General features: G+C 37.3%; 1 protein-coding gene across 7 annotated transcripts in view; it reads left to right on the forward strand.

Moving 5' to 3' along the window:
- Positions 1 to 24586, forward strand: part of CDC14B (cell division cycle 14B) — an 81774-nt gene that overhangs the window by 53265 nt on the left and 3923 nt on the right. For 2 of the 7 annotated variants that reach the window (XM_011383464.2, XM_023525058.1), the window contains exons 7-14: positions 52 to 118; positions 2665 to 2727; positions 5548 to 5635; positions 5931 to 6161; positions 9620 to 9758; positions 9931 to 10090; positions 10829 to 10926; positions 15324 to 15469. In XM_011383464.2, coding sequence (XP_011381766.1) covers positions 52 to 118; positions 2665 to 2727; positions 5548 to 5635; positions 5931 to 6161; positions 9620 to 9758; positions 9931 to 10090; positions 10829 to 10926; positions 15324 to 15438 — 961 coding nt within the window. In that variant the 3' untranslated portion in view covers positions 15439 to 15469. Of the gene's footprint in view, positions 1 to 51; positions 119 to 2664; positions 2728 to 5547; positions 5636 to 5930; positions 6162 to 9619; positions 9759 to 9930; positions 10091 to 10828; positions 10927 to 15323; positions 15470 to 20060; positions 20178 to 22730; positions 24506 to 24586 lie in introns of those variants that run through there. The other 5 variants (XM_011383463.2, XM_011383467.2, XM_011383465.2 and 2 more) reach the window with 4 other exon arrangements.

The raw sequence follows: 24586 nt of genomic DNA on the forward strand, positions 1-24586 counted from the left end.
TGAAAAATTAAATTAACTAAGCTAAGTATTTCAATAATTTTGTGATTTCAGAGATGCTGCCTATGGGAGTTGCAGTTTCTACATTACACTTCTTGACTGTTTTCACGCAGTGAAGAAGGTAAGTGACTTGCAGGATATGCCCACTGATGTGTTGGAGTACTAAAGTACAGTCCAAGGAAGACTACACTTTCTCTCCCTGAGATCTTCTAAGATCTGCATGATGTCAGAGGTATCCCATTTCCCCACTAATGTTAGAATGATAAAAATCTCAAAAACAATTTATTTGGGATCTGAGTGCTTCTCTGTGGGAGTTGGGGGGAAAGCCACTTGAACAACAGGGGACAATCAGAGACCATCAGAACCTATGTAATTAGGTTCTAAATCTAGAATTGGTTTTGAAGTGTGTTGTGATTTCATAGAAAAACAGAAAGGAAACTGATTAATGATTTCCAAGTTCTCTTTGATTTAGGTACTTTTTGGATCTGGTTCCCACCAATCCTATTTATAGCAGACATTTTTATAACTCAATAACTGGCAAACACTTCGTTTTTGTATCCTCAAGCAGTCAATTTCTAATTCAGCAAAATTGGAATAGCGCGTTAATTTGTTTATTAGGTTTTATGTAATACTAAGTAGGTCACTACTGCTTCGTCAGAGCTATTTTAAAATAATGCCTGTGTTTTATAACCAAGGCTGCTCACTGTCTTTGACTCCAAGGGACACCCTTCACATCATATTCCAAATGAACAGGATCCATCCCCTGGAGTTGTATGACATAGCAGACCCTGGTTATAACACTCATTCCCTTGGGTATATTTCTTGGCTGTCAGGGCAACACAAGAAACTAGAATTGTAAATCAGTAGCCCATGGATCAATAAGACGTTACCAGCATCTCAAGTTTTTTTGTGATGTGTTTTCAGAGGCAAAAGGAACCCAGGTTTACTTTCTCATATAATGAAACATGATGGCTTTCTGAGAATTTTGACAGAAATTTTATGGATTAAAATGAGAGAACTAATTAGTATACAAATGCAGAGATTAATTAATATACCCTTTTAAAATCCTGTATTCAGCATTGAGGTGTATGGGATTTAATTCTTTTGAGTTTGAGTCCACGTGACTCTGATGTGTGGCGCAGACTGAGATAGTCACTGCAGGCTGTGAGGTAACTGCCTCAGGCCTCAGTTTGGGCAGGTAATGGGCAGAGGAGGCCATCAGAAGACAAGGGACTACAGGTATAAATTATCCCTTCTGGTTGCAGTTATCATCCCTGTCTAATGGACCCCGGGAACTGCTGATGTAGACAAATATACTATACTGACCCTGGGGCTCCCTTCTCTCCACTCCCAACACCTTTAAAAAAAGAGCAGAAAAACTTTGAGGGCCTGGGAAATGGTCTACTATAACATTGTATAACTTTCTATTGTTATTTCTTGGCTTAGTTTTTGTGTTTGTGGTTTTCTTTTGTTTTTTTAATCAGATAAATATAAAGTCTAATTAGCTGGAACTACAGGTCAAAGATTGCTCTTTTTACACTATATTTAATTTTATTCAAGAGTCAACAGCTTCTGATTTTCAATTTAGACATTTCTTATTTGTGACTGATTTAGAATATTGCATACCTGAAACATTTGTAAATGTAATTGTCTTAACTTTAGTGCTGCTTCTAATAGGATCTCCATATGAAATTCAAAGGAGAATAGAAATTTTCTATAAACTGCATTTTATTCTATCATTCTGTTTAGAACATCTCTAGTCCAATATCATAACATGTATTGAGTATTTTGAATTCAAGGAAATAAAATTCATGGATTTGGTCTTGGAATTAGAACTTAAATATCTATATTTCATAAAATGAGGACTTTGGTATTAGCATTCATATTTTTTCATTCATATTTCAGTACTTGAAAATTTGAAAACAGGGTTTACAAAGTCACCCTTTTTGAATCAAGATTACCTTGTTGATCAAGACTTCTTACTTATATACTGTCTGGCTCACAGCACACTTCTCAGAGGCCCCAAGCTTGTGCTCGTCTCAGAAAACAGATCCTCTGCTTATTTCACTCAGCATGCTTTGCCCACTACAACTCAGAGTGAGACTGCAGAAGAGAACAAAAAATTTGTGTATTTTTTGCTTATTGAAAGAAGAAAGTTTTTTCCTCAAAATTTTAAATTTTAAGTGTTGGTCCCTGGGCCATCTTTAGTAGAGAGAACATTAATCTCTCAATCCAAGACTGTTTAGACAAATTTGAAAGTAAAGATACTTGTGAAATGTGTAGGATTTGTTTGGGATAAACTGACTTTTCTCTGTATTATTTATTTAGGGACCATTGGGTTGTGCATTAAATTTGAAGCCTAGGTGGTATTAATCTAATAAATTAGCAGGGTAACTTTGAAGAATTGATTATTTAGCTCTGCACAAATAGGATGATTGTGAAGGAAAATAAAGCATCATATCTCATTAGAATAAATACCGTTATAACAGATTTTCCAGATAATGGAGCCTTTAAAAGACATATCCCACCCACCACCTTTAAAAACGATTCATGGGAACATTGTCTAAATATACTACTGCTTTTGAGGGCTACCTCTTGATATTTATTACTAGGAAATTGTTTCCTTATTTGTGTCTTTGTTCTGAAAAGATTTCCTTTGGATTTTAGGCAATGCAGTATGGCTTCCTTAATTTCAACTCATTTAACCTTGACGAGTATGAACATTATGAAGTAAGTTTTCAACTTTTATTCGTTTTGCTTACAGTAGTAATATTCTTGTTTTTAAAAATTGTGAATGGTTTAGATGTGTATAGAGTTAAGTCTTTATCATCTTATTGCAGTCCCAGTTCTTAGTGGGGATTCCTTTATCGATGCATCCTTCCAGAGTGAATGAGTGTGCTCCTGGGCTTTTTTCTTTAATTTTAGTTTAATTTTTTTTAGTATTGATGATTTTCATATAATGCTTAAATGAGATAATGTTTGTAAAAACCTTAGCATAGGATCAGATGATATGAATAAATAGTCATGATACATCTAATTATTTCTGGAAAGTATGTTTTTATAATAACTGTTTATATGAAGTCGAAACACTTCTGGTTGCAAATTACAGAAAGTAAACACATATGGCTTAAATAAAAAAGGGATAATTTATTGATTTACATGAATAAAAAGGCCAGGAGCAAGTGTGCCTTCATGCACAGTCAGATTCAGGTGCTCAGGTACTTCAGAAATTGGGCTGAGCTGGCTTTGTCCCAGGCCAGCCCTCAGCAGTGACAAAGATGGCCACCAGCAGCTTTGGTTGGCCTGTTTGGCATACTCAGCAAAAAAGAGCATTCATAGCTCCAGAAGAAGACCTACAAAGTCTTCTCCTTGTCCTGCCTTAGATCATGTCCCTAGCCCTCAACCAAGCTATGTTCCTGGTTGAGTATGACGGGTACGTGGGTGTAGAATACTCTGGCCATCCCAGGAGCTGGAGTGCTGGGGTCAGCCCTATCAAATCACTCAGAAAAAAGAGAGAGAGAGAGTCCAGGCAGGCAAAACCACAGATGTGTTTGACACTTTTTATTGCAGTGTTTTGGTTTTAAAAAAAAACAACATAATTTGATTCTACCATTTATTTCACTCTCCAAATAGCTAAGAAGTAAGATGCTTATGCTAAAGGTCTTTTTTGACCAAGATTGCTTGTGGGATCTTATCTTTTTTATCCTACTATAGTTATCTTGAGCAGACATTGTCACTAATAATGTAGTGATTCCACAGACAGCACTTTATGCAGCAGTATCACATAACTATTCTTTCACAGTCAATTTCTAATTATTTTAAACTCTTTGCATAAGAGTTTAAAATATTTTATTGGTAAGTAGAGTTTATAGTTATGTTTAGTCATTACTGTGATGTACCAAAAATGTAAAATAATTGTGTTTCATGAAGGCCCACCCTATATTTAGAAATATATTGCTATTTACTCTTCTATAATAGCAATATATTTCTAAAGTATAATATGTATTTAATTACCGTCTCACACTACTGATTGTAACTTAATTATTACCATTTTGGGGGTGCTTGTTCTTATAAAATTAAACATTTAAAATAAAATATACTTTCTTAATGTAAGCAAAACTATTAAAAACACCATTTGGTGTTTTTTCAGTGTTAGCGCACCTAAGCCTCTGTGTTACTAAGGAGTAGTATCAGTACTAATTAGCTTCTCTCTTACTAATGCAGAAATTGCAGTATTTGCTGGGAGTAGCAAGGTCACCCACAAATGTTGTTTACTGTCAATAAAATTGCATTGAGACACAGGGAACTGTTTAGGTAGCTACAGACCATGGGTAGCTCACAGACTGGTTCGTTTAGTCTCCACAGTATATTTAGAAATTTTGGATTAGTGTATCATTGATTACATGATGCCCACTTTTTCCTATTTTAACTTCTCTGAATTCAGGATGCATTTTATAATCTATGATGCCTGTGTGTAACTGGAGTCTAACTGCAGGTTTCTTGTTAAGAACTCCAGAATTCTGGTTTCACCTAAAAATCGGAACATCTGGCAACACTTGCCCTCATTCCTGTATAGACCTTTTAGAAGGGGACATGGGCTCACCAGTTCTCCTCTCTGATAATTAAGTCAAGTAAATTGGTTTTGGGTTACTTGCCTGGCCTGTAGATGTTCAAGGTGTTCTTGGTTTATTTCTTACTTTCGTTCTTAGGCACACATATACATACCCTAATTGCAAAGTAAATTGATCTTATTTTTATCATTCATTCTCTTCTCCACTATCAAGTATCTCCTACTTTGTGTAACCATTTCTATTATTGTTAAGTTTGAACTATATTTATCTTATAATAATTGTTATGGTAACTCAACCCAAAGGATTTAATAATAGGAAGTAAAGTGTTTTAAATTTCAGTTCATATTGACCCTTTTTTTTTTAGAAACATACTGTCATCTCAGCATACTTGTAATTTCAAATTTCCTGGTGGTTTAGTTAAAATTTGTCATTGACCATCTTATTAAATAAATAGCTAGCAAAATGATGGGAAGATGACTCTACAAATAAAAAATAAATATCAAGAAGCCAGGAGCCTAAATAGATATTTTTTTCTCCTTTGTTTAATGAGTCAAGATTGCTCGTCTTGGAAGCCAATTAGTCATTCAGGAAAACAAGGAAGTTTCCAGATCCCTCATAACGGAAACATTTGCTTTTGTATTAATTAGCAGCAACTATATGAAAATTTACTTGGATAAAATAACCAGAGTACTTAGGTATATTTTAGACAGCAGCAGTTAGGTCTATTTTCCAAAGGCTCACTACTCCAGCAAAGAAATACTGTTAAGAGAAGTGATTGGGACCAGGAACAGTTAACTAACTATTCTCTGGGAATATTCATAGCAGGCTAAATCTCAGTGTCCTGTTTCATGGTCATTTATAAACAGCTTCTGTGCTAAAGCAAGTGGATTTGAAGTTCTGCATACACTTAGTATTGAGAAGGGGTGTAGAGAGAGGAGAGTAAGTCTGAAAATGAATTGTGCTGGTCTTCCCTTTGCAGAAAGCAGAAAATGGAGATTTAAATTGGATAATACCAGACCGTTTTATTGCCTTCTGTGGACCTCATTCAAGAACCAGACTTGAAAGTGGTATGCAAAAATATGGGACCAGTATAATTTTATTATTGAAAGTATCTATCCTGTATTTTCTTTTGAAACAGGCCTAAGAGTTAAACTAAGCTTGGTCATCTTAATTAAGTATGTGCAATCATTTCAATATACCATTCTGCCTGGATTTTCACTTTTTAAATTTATTTTCTTACAGTTATAATCAAATTGGTATTCAATTTCCAGGCTAGACACTGTTTCCATACAAAGACAGGTGAAATTGTTATCCATTGTTTTCCTTCTGCATTTTACAAAATATGGTAATTTCTTTATGTAGGTTACCACCAACATTCTCCTGAAGCTTATATTCCTTATTTTAAGAATCACAACGTTACTACCATTATTCGTCTGAATAAAAGGATGTATAATGCCAAACACTTTACGAATGCTGGTTTCGATCACTATGATCTTTTCTTTGCGGATGGCAGCACCCCTACGGATGCCATCGTCAAAGAATTTTTGGATATTTGTGAAAATGCCGAGGGTGCCATTGCAGTACATTGTAAAGGTACGTTTCTAGGGTTGATTTTAAAAAAATGGTTGACTTACATGTATATATGTGTGGGCATGTATGTATATATGTGTCGAAACGCCATACTCATTTAGATTATATACGAAGAGACATGAAGCTGCCTTTGTTTTTAAAGAATACTTTTTTTTTAATAAGTTGCTATTTTCTTAAAACTGCTTTGTTGAGGTGTGATTGACATATAAAGAATGCTTTTAAAACCCTAATTTCACATGAAAAGCATAGTAAGTTAAATTGTATTCATAGGTAACCCTACAAAGACTTAACGCATTGAAATGCATTCATTTATTCATCAAATATCTATTCAGTACCTATTGTTTGGTAGATTCGAGGATATGCCAATGAGTAGAGCAGACTCCAAGAGCTTGTCTTTGTGAAGTTTATATTCTAACAAATTGCTATGTTTTTAGCCACTTGAACAATGCCTGACACTTACTGAATGTTGAATGAATGAATGAATGAATGAATGAATGAATGAATGTAATAATACATTGTATGAATGTGGTCGGATTTATTTAATTTTTCTCCTCTTGTTAGATAGTTGATTCAGAAGAATTATCCAGCCATAAGTGTCAATACTGCTGAGGTTGAGAAACCTTGAAGTTGACTGATGAGCAGTTAAAAACCTGAAAAGGGTTTAGTATGATTAGATCTTTGTTTTGGGAAGAAAAATGATGACAGTGTGAAAATTGGATTATCCAGTGAGACACGAGATTCATTAGGGAGTGTATTAATTTGCTCGGAGTACCAGAACACAATACCACAGACTGTGTGGCTTAAACAGCAAATTTATTTCTCACAGTTTTAGAGGCTAGAAATCCCAGATTAGGATGCTGGCAGGGTTGGTTTCTGGTGAAGCCTCTTCCTGACTTGCAGACAATGTCCTTCTCTTTGTCTTCTGTGTATACTCATTCCTGGTGTCTCTTCTTCTTATAAGAACACTAATCCTATAGGATTAAGTGCCTCCCCCACCATGATCTTATTTAGCCATGATCTTATTTAACTGTAATTACCTCCATAAAGTCCTTTTCCAGAGACTATCATTTTGGGAGATAGGACTTCAACATATGGATTGAGGCGGGGGGGTGGGGGGGCGGGGGACATAATTCAGTCCATAACATTCTGTTCTCTGGTCACCCAGTATTCATGTCCTCACATGTAAAATACATTCACCCCACCCAACAACCCCCAGAGTCTTAAACCATTCCAGCATCAGTTCCAACTCCAAAGTCTCATCTAAATATCCTCTGAATCAACTACGGCCTTGCCAGCCTGAACACGCCTGATCTTGTCTAATCTTGGAAGCTAAGCTGAGTCGGGCCTGGTTAGTACTTGGATGGGAGACCACCTAGGAAGACCAATTGCTGTAGACTTCAAAAAAAAAAAAAATCCTTTAAATCAGATGTGGGTAACACTTCGGGTACAATTCATCCTGAAGCAAAATTCCTCCCCTCTGTGAACCTATGAAAGCAGACAGGTTTTGTGCTTCCAAAATACAGTAGTAGGACAAACATAAGATAGACATTCCATTTCAAATGGGAGAAATTGGAAAGAAGAAATGGGTGACAGGTCCCAAGCAAGTCCAAAGCCTAGCAAAGTAAATGCCATGAGATATTCAGGCTCGAGAATAATGCTCTGGCTCCATTCTCTGTCCTTCTGGCCTGCTGGGGAGGCGGTCTCATCTCCTTGGCCCCAGGTGGCAGCTGAGCTTCTGAACTCATCGACTGTGGTCACCTGGTCCACTGAAACTACAGAGGCAGCCCCACCCTATGAAACCTAGTGGTAGACAGCCCTGTCCCATGGACTGGTGGTGATGGTGGTGGTGGTGGTGGTGATGATGGTGGTGGCGGCAGTCCTATTGATCTTTGTATTACCCTCAGGGTCATGCTTCCCTTTTCTTGAAGGATGAGACATGTTTGCAGCCAAGTAGCTTTGATGCCCGGTACTATAGCTCAGAAATCTGAAAGCTGTCCTTTATTTCATCCTGTGGCTGTCTCCTTATTCTAAACTGTCTGCTGGTATAATCCCATCAGTATTTCTGGCTTCTGCTGATTATATCCATGTGTAATACCTTCATGAAATTGCTTGTCCGACCACACCTTTGATGTTGTCTTCAAAACACGCTTTCTCATTTTTTTTGCAATATGATAGACCTAGAATTTTCAGTTTTCAGTTTCTGGTTCCTTTTTGGTGAAAAAATTTTTCTTGCATTATCTCTGTCCCCTCATATTTTACTGTAATCAGTAAGGAGAAACCAGGCTGCACCTTCAATACTTTGCTTACAGATCTCCTTTGCCAAATATCCAAGGTCATCACCCACAAGTTTTGCTTTCCACAAAACTTGAGAACACAATTCAGCCAGGTTTTTTGCCACTTTCGAACAAGGATTGCCTTTCCTCTAGTTTCCAATAACATCTTCCTCATTTCCATCTGTGTCTGCACCAAAATCAGTATTAACATCCATATTCCTGCTAGCAGTCTTTTCAGGGCAATCTAGGTTCTTTCTACATGAGCCTTAAAACACTTGTAGCCTTTACAATTCCAGTTACAAAGCCACTAACGCATTTTTATCCGTTACAGTAGCACACCACTTCAGGGTACCAAAATCTGTATTAGGGTATCCAGAGAACAAGAACCAATAGGATGTGTAGTATACATGGAAGGAGATTTATTATAAGGAATTGGCTCACACGAATATGGAGGCTGATGAGTACAAAATCTACAGTGTGGGCTGGCAGGCAGGAGACCCAGAAGAGTCAATGATGCCATTGAAGTCTGGAAGTAATCTGCTAGAGAATTTCCTCTATATCCGAGAGGCCAGTCTTTTTGTTCTGTTCAGATTGTCACCTGATTGAACGAGGCTCACCCACATTATGAAGGATAATCTATCTGTTTATTCAAAAATCCACCAGTCTCACCCAAATACACCTGCCAGGTTGATGCATAAAATTAACAATCATAGGAAATAGTGATAGTTGTCTAGATGAGAGTAAAGGAGGATAGCAGGAATAGAGTAAAAAAAAAAAAAAGAAATCCCTATAAAAGTGGGTACGAGAGTAGGAAAAACTGTTGGATGAGGGAGAACGATTTGGAAGATTTTAAGCCTGTGCTTTTGGAAACATGACTGTACCAATAATAGAACACATAGAGTAGAAAACACTGCACTTCCTGAGAATCTTTGCTAAGTGATTTTCAATCTTGGCTATACATAGAATTATCTGGGGGATTTTAGAAATCTCTGCGTCCAGGCTACATCACATACTAATTAAATCAGAATTTGGGAGGTTGGAGCCAGATGATTGCAGTGTGCATCCAAACTTGATAACCACTGTTGAGGGAAGCAAAATCATGCCAGGCCTTTTTAAAAAAATTGTACCCGTCCAACAAAATTCTGGAGTACATGAGACCAGATCTGATTGGTTTGTTTCGTTTTCTAGCGGGCCTTGGACGAACGGGCACTCTGATAGCCTGCTACATTATGAAGCATTACAGAATGGCAGCAGCCGAGACTATTGCTTGGATCAGAATTTGTAGACCTGGCTCAGTGATTGGGCCTCAACAACAATTTTTGGTGATGTAAGTAGATGGCGATGTAGGTAATTCCTCAGGAAACACCCGGTTCTGGAAAATGGTTAGAAGTAGAATTTTTCTTAGTCTCCAGTAACAGTAGATAGTCTAGTAAGAGAAAGTTGTTCATATGTATCCTTCTGGCAAAGTCTATTTTGATGTTATTTAAATGTTCTAACAGGAAACAAGCAAGTCTCTGGTTGGAAGGTGATTATTTTCGTCAAAAGTTAAGGGGTCCGGAGAATGTAAAACACAGAGCAGCTGTCTCAAAACTCCTCATGGCTGTTGATGACATTTCAATCAATGGGGTCGAGAATCAAGACAAGCAAGAACCTGAACTGGTAATCGAACCATCCCCATCATGCTGTTATTGCTTTAAATGCTGCTGAGAACCAATTAGGGCATGGAGAAAATTGTAGATAAAAATAATAAAGCACATTTTGAGGGATTATCGTCACACTTTTTTTTATACTTATAGCCCTCTCTAGAAACTTTTTACTTGAAATAGTTAAAACAAGGTTATGTGCCCATAAAACTGAAGTATTTTTTTACTCACTAGGCACTGGTGGAAGAAAGAGGTATGTGGAGTAAGCTCTTTAGTGACACCCCCTACCCCCACTCTCTCTCTCTCTCACACACACACACACACACACACACACACACACACACACACACCTTTTTCCATTTCATGACAGCTGATGTAGGTAACCAATCATTCTCAAATGAAGAACTTTGTAGAACCCAGAGTTTAGGGGGTAGCTGTACTATATTCAGTGGTGGTAAGTAGATGGTGAAATTTAAAAAAGAATGTTTTCAATATTGAAAAGTCATTGTGCCTCTTCACTGTCAATATGTTTTATAACCAGAGTGTTATTGGTTTCTGTGTTTGTGAAAGTCAGTGTTTGGTTGTCTTGAAATGTGACTTGTAGCTTTATTTTGAAAGCAGCAAAATATTTTAGCGTTCAGAAAGTTGAAGTCTATGTTTGTGTGTGTCTCTATGGATAAATGTAACTGCTATGCTTTATTGCATTAATAAGTGCAATTTAAATCATTAGCTCAGTGTTTTTTTACTTATACAGTTCAGTGATGACGATGAAATCAGTGGAGTGACACAAGGTGATAGACTTCGGACTCTGAAAAGCAGAAGACAATCAAAAACAAATGCTGTTCCCCTCACGTGAGTCTGGTTTCCTTTGTGTGGTTGATGTTATTTAATATGTGTATGAGTTCTTTCATGAGCATATTTTCCTGTACATTTTTCTCCATTGTTGCGTGCCCATTGTGCCACTTTGAAATGATTATCTACATTATTTTAAATCTAGGGATGTTGTCTAAGAATCTCTTGGCTATCCTTTGGTTATTTCCATTTTCTGTTGTGACCTCACTAGCCTGAATAGATAGGAAAACAATATTAGGAATGCTTTTTCTCTATGGATAATCACCATGTGAGATCCTCATGAGAGTAGTAGCAGATGTAAACCACAGACTAACAGATTTTCCCATAATTATTAAAAATCGTGAATTTATTTAAACTCACTACCGTAATACAGGTAATTTGTTTTAATATGGTAGGCTTTAATCAGTATGACATGGTGGCTTAATGTCATTATATTATTTTAGGGCAGCAGTGCATTAGATTAAACTATATTTTGTATTAACTTTTTGTTCAAGGAATTATTTTCAAGTTCTAGAAGATTTAACGTGGGAATAGAAAGTTTTATAGTTACTGAGTGTGTGTATGTCTACTTCTACTTGCTTTAAGTAAGTGGTAGTTTGGATTCAATCTCATGGAACATCCAGGATTGTTTAAATATATATATATATATAAAATAAAAAACTTGGCCATTGTACTTTTTTTATAGGGTATTGTTTAGTAGATGCTTCCACTTATGACATTAAATGCCTTCCTTCTAATAACCTCCCTTTTCGTTATGGGGAACCACATTTTCAGCGTGTGTGCATGCGTGCGTGTGTGTGTATGAGTGATGGAGATAAATCATTTTATTCGATAAGTATCTTGCAATATAGTAAGGAACTAATGACCTAATAAGTATTGGTAGCAGAGAACAGGCTTCCTTTTTTAATTAAAAGTGGTTCTTCACTGGTATCTCCTCATAATCTTAAATTCTAAAGTAGAATTACACATAAGGCATGGGCCGCTGCCTTGGGAGGTTCCAAAAGAAAAGATCCAAAGAGAAGAATCGAGCTTCCCAATATAAAGTACCACGTGAATAAAAGGCGTTAGTATTGATTATCTTTGCAATGGTGCTTCAGTCAACTAGAATGCTTTAAGGCTGGTGCATTTTATATAACTTGTTTAATTCCAAGTGCCATTTTGTTTTTAATTTCATTGAAAGTCCTTATTTAAAGCCTTAATGGTTATTTTTATTTAGAAACATTATACCCTTTCCAGATAATTATTCTGAAGCCATTTTAGATACGATGAAGGAAAAGGGCAGTGCCCTAGATCAGTGCTTCTCAAACTTCACTGTGCGTTTGAGTCTCCTGGGGGAGGTGGTTAAAATGCAGAGTATGGTCAGTGGATCTGGGGTCCAGTCTAAAATTATGCATTTCTAGCAAGCTTCCAGGTGTTAGAGAAGCTGCTGGTCCAGGGACCATACTTTGTATTGTAAGCCCTAGAAAATTCATGGTTTTGTGTGTTGCTTTTCATTGTGCTCAGCTTTTTTCACTTGTTTTTAAGAATCTGAAGCATTATTAATCTGAAGTTTATTTCTCAATAGCTGATTGCCTTCTGTTCAGAAGTCAAGTTGGGAGTTGGGATGGAAATTCTGCCTAGTCAAAAGTTTTTGTTAAATAAGACATATAGGAGATTTCCTTGTCACTGAGTGTGCTACCTTGTGAATGTGTTTTCTAGAGTTCAAATCACTTGATGTTCTTTTCTAGGAAAGTTGAGGTTATAATTGTCTCTTTCACAGCTGATTGGTTCACGGTAATATAAAAGTAAACGATAAATGAAAACTTAAATTCTAAATATTATGGGAAACCAGAAGGTGACACTAGATGCCATTACATTCATCTTGGTATGTGAGGTTCCTGGGTGAAAATTGAATGTGATCAATGATAGTTGAATGAAATTAACTAGCAAAGACTTGGGGAGGAGAGACCAGCCTCAGTGCTATCATTTGTTCAGTTATTTGGTTACACCCCTCCATCCCCCTAAAAGCAATGAAGGACATAGGCCTTTCTGAAGCACTCTTGGCATAAATTAAAACCAAGTAAAATGGTGAAAGTTAAAAAAAAATATTACAAAAAACACCCCACTAGTTTAGGATCCCCTTTAATTGTAATGGTAATCCTAAAAATAATAGAATAATTCCTAAACTGTTCCTCTTCCATATACAAAATTAACAAACTTTTAGGCCACACTTTTAAAGGAAAAGGCAAAATGCTTAAGTTCTTCTAAGCTCTTAATTATGTGTAAAGACCCCGGGGGGAGATTAGGTTAGTCCCAGCATATTCCCCCTCCTCTTTTTTCAAACTCTTTGCTGTTACAATCATCTTTTTTGCTCTCATTTGTAGCTTTATTGGCCCTAGAAAAGGAGGTCAGTTGGAGATTTTCTTTCTCTCTCAAGTCTTTGTTGTTATTTTAGAAATAAAAGTCTCCTGAGAGAGAAAGTTATCAACAGCAGTTTGGATTGAGAAATGTAAATTCAATGTCTGCCTATCACCACAGGCAAGTTATTTTTCTTCACTATTGGTACTTAGAGCCAAATGAAAATACTTGTAATAAGGAAAGTTAGTGAAAAATATGTAAGTACTGGTGATTCTTAAGAGAAAGTTCTAGTACATAAAATATCATTCCCATTATTGCTTTCTAGTTTACAGTCACTATTTTGAGAGAGTTAGAGTAGTTAGAAATTGTAATAGTCATTTTCTCAGAAAGCCTGTGTGTTCCGGACTTCCATGAAGACAGCAAATCGTGTAGCACCATGACCTCGAAGTGTGATCATCAGGAATGATGGCAAGTATATTGTCTGTGCTCAGAAAGATTTAGTAGATTTTATAACTTCATCCATGCTGCCTATCTTTCTGCATACCGATCATTTCTGCTAGGTTTTTTATGGTTAAATGAACTGCTTCATGAAGAATGGAAGTATGTCTTTCATAGGAATAGGTAAAAATATAATTGGCCTTGAAAATCCTTTCAATCTCCCTTAACAGTACAGTGTAGATGGGTATGTTTTTCATCCTCAGAAAATAATTCCGTGCCATGAGCTTTTCTAAAGGAACAAATTAAAACCTGTAATGTGGACACCTGGATATTCAGACCATTCTGCCTTTAAGATCAATTAAAGAAATAACAGCAAATGAAAATTCGATTGTGTAGAGAGTTCTGTAGTGTTCCTAGGTCATTTATTACTTTCTATGTAAATAGTAAGCCCCTGTAATCTTAACGTATAATAGTAGGGTTTTTTGTTTTGTTTTGTGGAGGAGTAAATGAGATTTGATTTCAGGCCCACCCTTTAGTGTAATCCCCTGTCACCATATAGGATGCCTGTGCCTGTCACATAGTGTTCAGTGATTAAGGTGACAAAGACAATGATAAAGATGGCATCGTAAGCCAGGTCGAGCATTTCTGACTTGATCAGCCCCATACTTGGCACAAAACGGATGCTCATTGGAGCCTTTGTGTTTGGTCACAGACGTTTCTGGGCGACCATTTGGAAGTGTAGTAGTTGGAAGGAGTTACCGCCCTTCCAGCTACAAGGAGGGTTCCATTCTCACAGTTGGAAACTAGACGAGTTTGGGTGCATGAGGAAAATAACTGAGGAAATATACATAGTCCAGCAAGTCCTCACATAACATCATTTCCTTATAACGTTAATGAGATGCCATAGGAAATTAACTCTTGTTAACATCAATTAGCCTATGGTCAGATTGGTTTTGTTCTAGCTTACAGTGTATTGCTTAAAGTCCCAGAACCATCAAAGATGTTGAGTGAGAACTTAATTGTATTAATACATAAGGGAAATTTCCCTCATTTTGTGTTGCCTGGGGTTGGCTATACTTCTATAATCCTTGTTTTCAAAATATGCAGTTTGCCTAAACTCATGGATGAATACAGTTTATGGCTCTATTGAAACGAGATCAATTCTGCTGTGCTGTGTCCATTTATAATTGTGCCTCCTAGGGGTTGGTTATTAGTGATCAGTCCAGAGTTTGTTTTTGTTTGTTTGTTTTTTGGTTGGTTGGCTTTGCCTCCTTTTTCTCCCTGGTTTGGTTTAGTTTTATGTGTGTGCATATCTTGTGCTTTTTGAAGAATTTTAATCTGATAACAACTCTGATTTTAGTATTTTACAATTAAATTAACATGGGGGCGGTTATCCAACTGGAGATTAAGGTCTAATTTTTTGTTACCAAATATCAAATCAGTTAAATACTGAAGACGGCATTTTTCTCCCAACATAAAATAACAAAACTTTCTCCTTGTTTCTCATCCCTTTGCATCACAGGGTGTTTAAAATTCACACGTGGCTTTATTTATTTATTATTTTATATTATTTTGGCTTCCCAAATTTGAACATCTGTTCTTTCCCCTTCACCCCTTTCCAGATGTCCCCTAGCTGTGCTGACCTCTGCACTGTGTAGTGTTGTCATCTGGTGGATTGTTTGTGACTACATTCTTCCCATCCTGCTATTCTGTCTCGATGGTTTAAGAACACAGTAGCCATCAGGACCCTTTGACAAATAGCTGCTGTGTAAGTGCCCCATTCCATTTCTCTACTAGAGCTCACCTCTGGTGTCCAGTGTTTTTCTCATGATGCATGTTTTTCTCACTGTCAGCTCTCCTAGCTTTGTTGATTTGCCTTGGTTTGCCTTTTTCAATAGTTATTTTCCTTAAACTTCTCAGTTAATGGGGTGGTGGCAGGGAGGGAGGACTTCACGATTCTTTTCATACAAGGGATGTTAAAAACAACACACTTTGTTTTAAAGTTGTACTTAAGCTTAACAGATTTTTTGAAATAGCAGTTTAAAAAGTCAGGGAACTAGCTGCTTTTCCCCATCAAAAATACTTAGTTTGGGTTAGTTTTCTTTCAATCACTTGACTGTACAGCTTTCCTCTAGTTTTCTGTAGTAAATATCTTTAGTATGTCCTTTCCAATCTAGCAAAAATAATTTTCCCACTGATTTTCTGTTATTCGTAAAGATTTGACTTTGTAGCCAGGAAGTCTAGTGAACACTGAATCCTGTTTCACCTCTGATTCTGCCATTGTCCACAGTGTGCTCCCAGCAGACAGCTGCTTCCCTAATAAGTCTTCTGTTTTGAGTTTGCAGGGTTTTCTCCTCCACTTGTTTCCCTTCTCCCTTACAGTTAAGTACAATTTTCAAAACTTGATGTAAAACAAAAATAGGAAAGCAGAGATGACTGGAGTCCTTTGCTCATATTTGTATTTCTGCCTCACCTCATCACTCCGAACTCCCTCCCGCTTTCCTTCTTTCCCAAAAGTAACCAAATGCCTTTATTAGGTTAATATAGACAGAATTTGTGTTCTCTTGATATCTTTCATCATTAAATAATACCTTCACAGTGGAGAGACTTCTTTTCTGCAGAAGAATATGGCAAGAAGCTTAACCAGGGAACATCCAGAGTTAAGACCAAGAGCACAGAAAGGAGGGTGTACCCGGTGAGGCTGCGGTTGACCACTACCCTCTCATGTCTAGCCTGCATTCTTTTTTCTCTGAAATTTTTTCTTTAGCTCATGTTTCAAGAACTTCTTTCGTTCCAACTTGGACTTAGGACTTATAGAGAAATACAAAAGTTTCTTCTAGGATCTCCTCCAAAGTAAAATTCCATGGCAACCAACTTTAATGCTTTGTGGTTTCACTGAGTGTCTTCAGATGGCTAGAAAAGATTGTGAAATCTAGCAGACGCCATCTTTTCAGAATTAAGGAAAAGCTGCTTACCATGTTTGTATTTATGACATTTCCTTAAATATTAAATACAAACTTCTTATCGCATAGACAGAGATGCTGCATTTCTGATGATGATTATCCTTTTAGGTGTTTTTTTTTTCCTTTACTTCTCTTGGTAAACTGAGGTTTTTACATATTCTGACTGAAGGGCATCACATGCTACATAACTTTATACTTCTCAAACTATTCCCAGTAGCAAAGTTATCTCAAATAGGTCGAATTCTAAAAGGGTGGAGTTGCTAATAATACTTAGGTGCTTCATGATTGCATTATTTTTCCCAGGGTAAGTTTTAAATGGACTCCATCAGGCTCTTCTTTTTACTATTCTATGTGAGATATAACCTTTTTTGTTGTTGTTATTACTGACATGTACCATTGCATTAGACCCACAGCAGAGTATTCAAGTTAGCCTGACTGATTCATTTGGAATTATGGGCACAAAACCTTTCAGCAGTAACAATGATGTAAAGAAGTTTAATCCTTGTAGTTTTTTGAGGCGATTACTCATGGGCACTGTTGTTGGTATTCATCTCTGTTGGCCGATGATGTAGCATCACCTAATATAGGCTGTTATGTGGCTTGCCTGGAGAACTCAACTATAATGACACCTCAACTATGTGTCAAACTCATAGTGGGAAAGGCAAGTCCGGAGGTTGCAAGGGCCTCAGTCCCATCATTTTGAAAGCTTGTTTTGTATCACTGGTTGACAACCAGTGTAGTCACACTGATGGATTCTTTTCTTGAAATTAAACATTTGTGTTCAAAGCATTTCGTGACTTGATAAGTGAGAGACCTGGCTTTTCAATTTTTGCTTTGCCGTATGTCTCAAGTTGCAGATAACATGTGTCCAGTATTTGAAAATACTGGGGTTCAGGAGATGCTGCAGAGAAAAAGGTGAATTGCAGTATGGGCAAGAGATAAAAGGTAGGATTGAAGATTCTGCCCAGGAAAGATGGAAAGGAGAAAATACATATGCCCAGTATTGCTCTGCAAAGCCATGTGATTGGCCTGGTTTGCAAGGCGGGAGGTAGTGCTTTCCCACTTGCCCAATGGCAAAGCGAATGCTTCACATGTTGCCAGCTGATCCCACCTTATCAGGTGTTGCTTGTAAGATGTCACAGGTACTAAGTTTCTGGGTGTTTGCCACTTTATTGGTGCATAACCTACAGATGTAATAACTGCTCTATTGTTAATGCAAATAACTGATGACCTGAATCTTTATTGGTGTGATTAATGTATTCCAAATGTCAATCATGCTCTTATTTTCAAAGTTCCACGTAGATTATTAGCTATTAATATTATATTGCTAGACATTTTTATGTACACTAATTTTATAGATACTTAAGCATACTTTAAAAAAGATGTTTCCTGTCAGTCTAAAATTTTATTTAGTAGTAATTTCTTATCTGGAATAGAATTTAAACATGTTGGTAATAGCTAATTTAAGAAATAAGGACTTAAATTTCCTAAGCAGGAAATGTATTGGCTCTTGTTTTTCCTCATATTAATGATTTTACAAGTGTGCCTGTTGTCTGTACTTTTGGCCATAAGTGGCTTCATTTGAAATAGGTATGATAGTTCAAAAAAAAGCCAACAGGAGTCTCATTTTCTCTATTTGTCGAACTGGAGATGAAAACCCTGAGCCTTGCCTTTCAGGGGAAAGGCTTCAGGACATAGTAGCAGCCCTGCAGTGGGCCCGGGCTTCTGAAATGGCAGTGGAAGCTTCTCTGGCGGTTTTTGTTATCATTTTACTTTATGTCGTTTTACTTTATGAAAAATTCTAGATTCGGATCTTTACCAGGGACTACTAAATATCTCATTCTCACTTTATATAATCAGAATTTGAAAATAAATACTTTATTTCAGGGGTAGAATTCATACGCCAGGGCTGTGGTGTCTTCTTTGATCATACAGCTGTGTCTGAATATATTTTTTCTATTTTGTTAGTACAGTCAACATTTAGGACGATAAAACTTTATGAGAAATTCTGAGTCACGCATTGGCTCATTTAACTAGGATCAGTTTCCCTCAGTGAGATGGAAGGCCTGTTTTCATAAGGCTTTCAGAAATATTACGTACATGGATAAAGTGAAACAGGTGGGAGAGCTGCAGCTCCCTTTGCCCTCCCACGCTCTCCCCCAAACAGCTTGAAAACCACTGGCCTCCCGACATCTGCTCTAGTATAGTAACAACCCACTGGTTTTTTAGTGATGAGAAGTTAGCATTATACTAAATGTTGAATATGCTGTGGTTTGAGTAATACTGAGATTATAGGAATTTACTAATCTGTACTTCATTTTAAGGACCTGGCTTTGGTTATTAACTATAACACTGTGGTAATTGCAAGCATAGTAGGTAGGACTCCTAGTTTATCGCAATGGTTTCTTTTTACTCGTATGAGTTGGGTTCAAGTGAGTTATTATTGGTTATCTCACTTTTATGTTTGGGTATGAGAGGAGGAAGCTTTTTAAAGTCTGTTTTCTCTCACAGATAAATGAAAATTGAGAATGTATAAATGTGTGTGCATACAGTTCAGTGTTCTGGCCATTATCTCTTGAAAAAAAGGAATTGCATATAAAATCTTTTGAGGCGATCTTTTTGATGTTTTTTGCTATTTTCCCTATGACAATTGAATGAGGGGTTTAAAAACACCTTCCACTTAAGAACCGGGTATTCTTTGTGGGCTTAAGCTCAGGGTGTTTTTTCTGGTTCATGAATTTACCTCCTGGGCAGTTTACTCCCATCAGCATTAGTTCTTTGAGATTTTCAGAGTTTAATTAAATCAAATTTCACAGAATTTAAGCAGTTTCACTTTCTTGTTAATGGTAATTGGTGATTTAGTAAGTAGTTATAATCGACAAAACTCAAATTTTGTTTGAACATATTTTCAAATTTTGAAATGTTATATAAAATTGTTATTGACTCAGTGTTTATTGCCCATACCCTCGGCTCTGAGGAATGAGTGTCGTACAGATATTTATATTCACATTCTTCACAATTTGGGGGCTTTAAATGACTTCTTGTTTTTGTGACTAGAATTCTGAGAATCTACTTTTACTTTTGGACACAAAAGATTTGTTTTACTGATTGATTTCTTTGGTGCGGGGAATTGCTAAAAATGCCAGGTCATTTGTTTTCCAAAAGCAAAGTACTCCGATTATCTTTGTGTATAACCTTCATAGGGAAATGAGATGCTTCATTTCAAAAGACTTTGGTGTAAAAACGTGTTTCAGTTTTTTGGCAAATGTGTTTATGGACAATCCTATCAATTCACAGTAAAATAATTTGCACTAAAGTGCAAAAATGCTTTCTTCTGTCAAGTATTTGAAAATTGTTTCAGTGAATATAATCTTATTTTTTTCCAACCGTTTCCAGAGTAATTCTTCAGTCAAGTGTTCAGAGCTGTAAAACATCTGAACCTAACATTTCTGGCAGTGCAGGCATTACTAAAAGAACCACCAGATCTGCTTCAAGAAAAAGCAGTTTTAAAAGGTGAGAAAAGAATCCTACTGTTCTGAAAAGTTCTAAGTGTTGGTTTTCCAGTTTAATCTTCTGGAGCTAGAAATGAAGATAGGAAAAAGCAGAGTTCCTATGATGGGAAATTAATCAAATGTGTTTGATTTGTTCATCATCTAAGAAAATTTATACCATTTTAACATAGGCTTTTTTTTTTCAGAGACAATTTCATGGTCTCTGAGTTATAATATGAGAAAGTTGAGAATGTTGTATATTAATATATAAAGTTCTTAATTAAGAATTTCCGAAACACTCTGTCAGTACTTGGAGGAGATCTTTCTGTGTATCACATATTGCATACATCATAATCGTTGGAGAATTTGCTGCAAATAAGTGTGACGGTGGAAATATGCAAACTTGAGTGAAGTTGCAATCCTTCTTTACCGAGGGATTGTCTTCTTGGCCACAGTCTACACACCCAGCGGGGCTCATTCTTTCACTTAGAGCCCAGCATCTTTCACTTCGTTCATTAATATAGGCTTTGACAAGAAAATGGACATGTTTATGACCAAATCCATTACTCATTATTGTCTTTGGATGTTTGTCATGAACTGAAGGCAGACATTTTATTTTTAACATATTCTGAAAACGTCCCTTTTGAGGGAAGAGCAGAAAACCCACATACTGTCATCTCAGGAGTGGAAGGCAGGCACCTTTTTGTATTTGTGTATCTTAGCCTGGAGGTGGCAACCCGTGCAGTCCTGTAGAAGGTACCGCATTCATGGCACAGCGTATCTTTTATAATAGACGACAAGAGGCCTGAAGGTAACCTGAACCAGACTTTAAAACCTCCTTCACAAATTTCCTTGCTTCTTTTTATTTTTCCTACCCTCATATCATTGAGGTTTGGGCCTGAGCTGCCTATCTTCAGTGCTGAGTGAGTCTGATGCAGTCCCACAGCAGCCTGTGTCCTGAGGAACTCTGTGGCAAACCCCCAAGAGGTCCGCGCATCTTGCTTTTTTAAGGAATTTTTCAGTTCTGCCATTTTTCCTTTTTGCTGATTCTTTCATACAATTTCACTACATACTTTTACATGTATGAGACTCCGATTGTGCCCCAGTATAAGTACTTACTCATGATCTTAAATTGAAAAAATTTTTATTAGAAAGGTATCAAATACTCATACTGATTCCATTTGAGAAGAATGTTAGAGAAAACCAAAAAGTCAAAGATTCAGGTATATTATAATGGAAAACCAGAATGTTATTTATAACAGAAAGAGGAAGTGATCTAAAGATTGATAAATTATTCCAAACGAATCCAGAGTCATGTTCTTAAAGAAAATTTAGTGATCTGGATAAATGCTTATAAAGCAATAAATGAAAAGAGCTACACGTAAAAATTATAACAGTTCTGATTGGTAGGGCATTTGGGGATTTTTCTTTTTATCATTTTCTTTCCCCACCCCCCTCAACATTTCTACAATAAATAAGGCAAAATGGGAATATTTTAACTTTGACACTTTTAGGTGAATTAAACTACTAAAACTTCAAATAAAATGCCTGCTGTTGGTGATTAGGTAGACATGTTTTGAATGAACATATTCCTTTTAGGTACAGTTGGTGAGGCTTTCATTACAGTCGAGTGTGTCTTGCACATTTAATCTGCTTTCTGCTTTTTTGGATTGTGCTCTTCAGGTTTCAGGGATTCTAATAGATTACAGGAGCCGGTCGGGGTGTGCCCAGTCGTAACTTGTTCCTCTGAGGGGCGTGGCTGTGCGACAGTTTTTCCATCTGGGCCTTGTCTAGTCATCTAAACTTGTGCTTCTCAGCAGAGGTGGTTCCTGATTGCAGTGAGCATCTGCCTGAGGTCCCTGGACCAGATGCTCTGAGGGGTTAAAATCCAGTTCAGACCGAATATGCTTAACTAAATATTGAATCGGCCCAAAGCAGTTTCCAGGTGTTGGGGATAGTGCAGAAAAACAAAAAAGTCTTCTTTTAAATTTCTGAAATGGACTTTAAGAGATTGGGAGGGGCAAGGAAGTAAACCAGTGAGAGTCAGCAGGGTTTCATAGTGCGTTTAACCATCCCCTTCCATACGGGGTCTCCTCCGCCTTTTTCAAGGCTTTGGCCTGTGTTCACATCACCTTGTGGGCCACCTATGGCTCACAAAAGACAAATAGATCGTGTACAGGTCCAACTTCCTGCTTCTATGAAATGATGGGAGTCAAGGCAGCCCAGCTGGAATCTGAAGCTTGTATCTTATCAAACAGTATTTTTGGAGGGGGAGGAAGGAATTAATACATTTATGCATAATCTGATTAAGGAAAAAATAATATGAGCTAAGATTATTGGATAATTTAAAAGTATTGAACAGAACTCTTTTCTTTAGACAACAATACAAAAAAAGTACACTCTTTCAGTGTACATTCATAAATGCTTTCAAGGCACCAGGGTTGCCAGTGGGTTGTTACTCCTGTTTGCAAGGCCTTTTCTTTTGCAGGTTTATATTGTTCACACATCATCACTGTTATCTCTATCGTGCCACAGGAACTTGACCTTTCGTTTCCACATTCTGTTCTGTTCTTAGAGGCTTCCGGGATGAAGACCTCACCTAAACTTACTTTCCACTGATACGGCTCTTTTGACAGTTTACTGAGAAGCTCTACAACTTTGAAGAATTTTTTCACAAACATGTTAAAAGAGCAAATATTTGGGGACTGAAAAAATATGAGTGTTGTAATAAGCCATTTGTTGGGAAGAATCGCCATCATGTTTCTCTCATGTATCCATTGAATGGAAGCCACATCTAAACCTCAGTCTTGTGTGACAGGCTCTGCTCTAGCAGCCGTAGCAGTTCAGGCTGCGATGTATATCTCCTGGTAGGTAGGATGCAGCTGACCCTCAGTGCCAAGGAAGTTCTGTGTGGTACCTTCCTCACCCCCTTTCCCAAGTTGGAAGAAGCAAACTAATGGCCCTCTATACCTCTCACTTCCTATTAGAGCTCGATACCCATTTTTTTCTTTTAAAAATTAGTAAATCCAGTGAAGAGTCGGCCTGTTTTTCAGTGTTCTCGCATTAACTCTCTGAAGAACTCTTTTAGAATGAGCCTTGAAAATGCCACCATCGTGCTTCCCATTGAGAACCTGCAGCCACTTACCTCATTTGATATCATTCACTTCCTGTCTATACATAGCTCATAAGTGCATGTTTCTGTCAGCTTGTACTTTCTTTGCAGCAGTATTTCATTTCTTTCTTTCCCTTTTCTTTTTTTAAATTATAACTTCATTCATTTTCTAAGAAAACTGTCATGTACAAGAGCCTTTTTTATTCCAAGTTGAATCGTTGGGAACCATCACTTTCTGTTTCACCTGTTAGACCTACCTAATGTTCATCGTTTCGGGGTATCTTGTGCCTGATTATTCGTATTGCGAGGGCTCTTTCCTCAGCCTCTGAAACCATGAGTCTCTTCACAAGCCCTTCAGTCGAGCATAGCTGCATTTAGGACCTTTTTTTTTTTTGGACTTTTTTCTGTCTTCTCATTTATGATTCTCACCATCATCATATTTGTCATTGCTTCTTGTTCCTTAGAGTCTCAGATCTCAGTGTCTGTTCCATCACCTCTGGGCTTTAATTTTTTGTTACTGCCATTGTCACCAAAAGTACATTGGTGTAGAAGTCTCAGAATATATCTAAATTTTTTTAATGCTTGTTGCCTCTGACCTTTTGAAATACTAATCTTCCTTTGAAATTCCAGATATTTTCCCTCTTGTCAACTGACCTGGACCTTTATACTCAATACTCTCTTGAGGTCTGCGAAAACAACGTGATGGATTTAGATGAGCTGCTCTGATAGAGCACCGTCATCATCCAAGTGAGGGTCACCTCCCAATGGAAAGTGGTTTTTCTCACTCTTTTCTTTTGCTTTAGTTTTTCTCTGAGAGTTGCTATTTAGTTGAAAGCATATGGAATAAATCAGGGAAGGAAACAAGGGAAGTAGGGTGTGAGGATCAGTCCAGGGCAGTTATTTACAAACAGACAAGGGTCCTTCGGGCGTCCTGCTTCTGTCCCCTGTGAGGAGTTGGCAGCAGGTGGTCCCCTCGCGCTGCGCAGCGCGTGTGGGGAAGGCGGGGAGCGAGGCGCGGGTGCCTTTTGCGCTCTACTAAACTGGAAACTGCTTGAGGTGCCAGAGCTTTTCTGTGACCAAATTCTGGCTTTGGAAATAATCAAGTAACACTTCTTTATCTTTTCATTCTTTCCGCTTTTCCCACAGCCTGGTTCCTCAGAGGGAAAGAAGGAAAAGGAATGCTTTGCAGCAAATGCCCTTAATGGCATTATGGTACTCTTATTGCTCTGCTGCTTCTGCTCTCCCTCCTTTTTTTTTGTTTTTTGTTTTTTTATTTTTTGCAGAACTGAACCTTTTTCTGCTCTGCTTTTCTCTCCTGT

This window comes from Pteropus vampyrus, unplaced genomic scaffold, assembly GCF_000151845.1.
Source record: "Pteropus vampyrus isolate Shadow unplaced genomic scaffold, Pvam_2.0 Scaffold520, whole genome shotgun sequence".
In the NCBI taxonomy this organism is placed as follows: Eukaryota; Metazoa; Chordata; class Mammalia; order Chiroptera; family Pteropodidae; genus Pteropus; species Pteropus vampyrus.